The following is a 508-nucleotide window of genomic DNA, read 5'->3' on the forward strand; positions in this document are numbered from 1 at the left end:
GAGACACCGCTAGCAATGCAGCTAGCTTCACTGCTAGCGGAGGCATCAGAGACACCGCTAGCAGTAAAGCTAGCTTCACTGCTAGCGGAGGCATCAGAGCTTCACTGCTAGTGTCTCCACTAGCAGTGAAGCTAGCTGTGTTAACCTTAAAAACATAAACAATAGTTCTGCTAACACTAAAGCGCTAAACCAACACGGCATTTAGAGGAAGCTAATGCTAAGTCTGCTAATGCTGACCTCTGACCTCTCCCACATTTCCCAGACTCCTCTGCACCTGGCGGTCATCACTCAGCAGAAGCAGGCGGCCGAAGTTCTGCTGCTGGCCGGCGCTGACCCGACGCTGACAGATCGCCACGGCAACACGGTCCTTCACCTGGCGGCGCAGCAGGAAGGAGACGGGATGGTGGAGCTTCTACTGCGACGCAGAGAGATGAGAGGCATGATGCAGCTCAGCAACACAGGAGGTGGGCGGACACAGGGACACACAGGGACATAGAGGGACACAGAG

The 508-nt window shown here is 55.1% G+C and overlaps 1 protein-coding gene across 1 annotated transcript in view; it reads left to right on the forward strand.

The window, feature by feature from the left end:
* nfkb1 (nuclear factor of kappa light polypeptide gene enhancer in B-cells 1) overlaps positions 1-508 on the forward strand; it is a 39,235-nt gene that overhangs the window by 32,094 nt on the left and 6,633 nt on the right. Inside the window, 1 exon segment of the mRNA XM_017307040.1 lies at positions 263-464. Within this exon segment, the coding sequence (XP_017162529.1) occupies positions 263-464 (202 nt within the window).

Source organism: Poecilia reticulata, linkage group LG10 (genome assembly GCF_000633615.1).
Source record: "Poecilia reticulata strain Guanapo linkage group LG10, Guppy_female_1.0+MT, whole genome shotgun sequence".
Classification (NCBI taxonomy): Eukaryota; Metazoa; Chordata; class Actinopteri; order Cyprinodontiformes; family Poeciliidae; genus Poecilia; species Poecilia reticulata.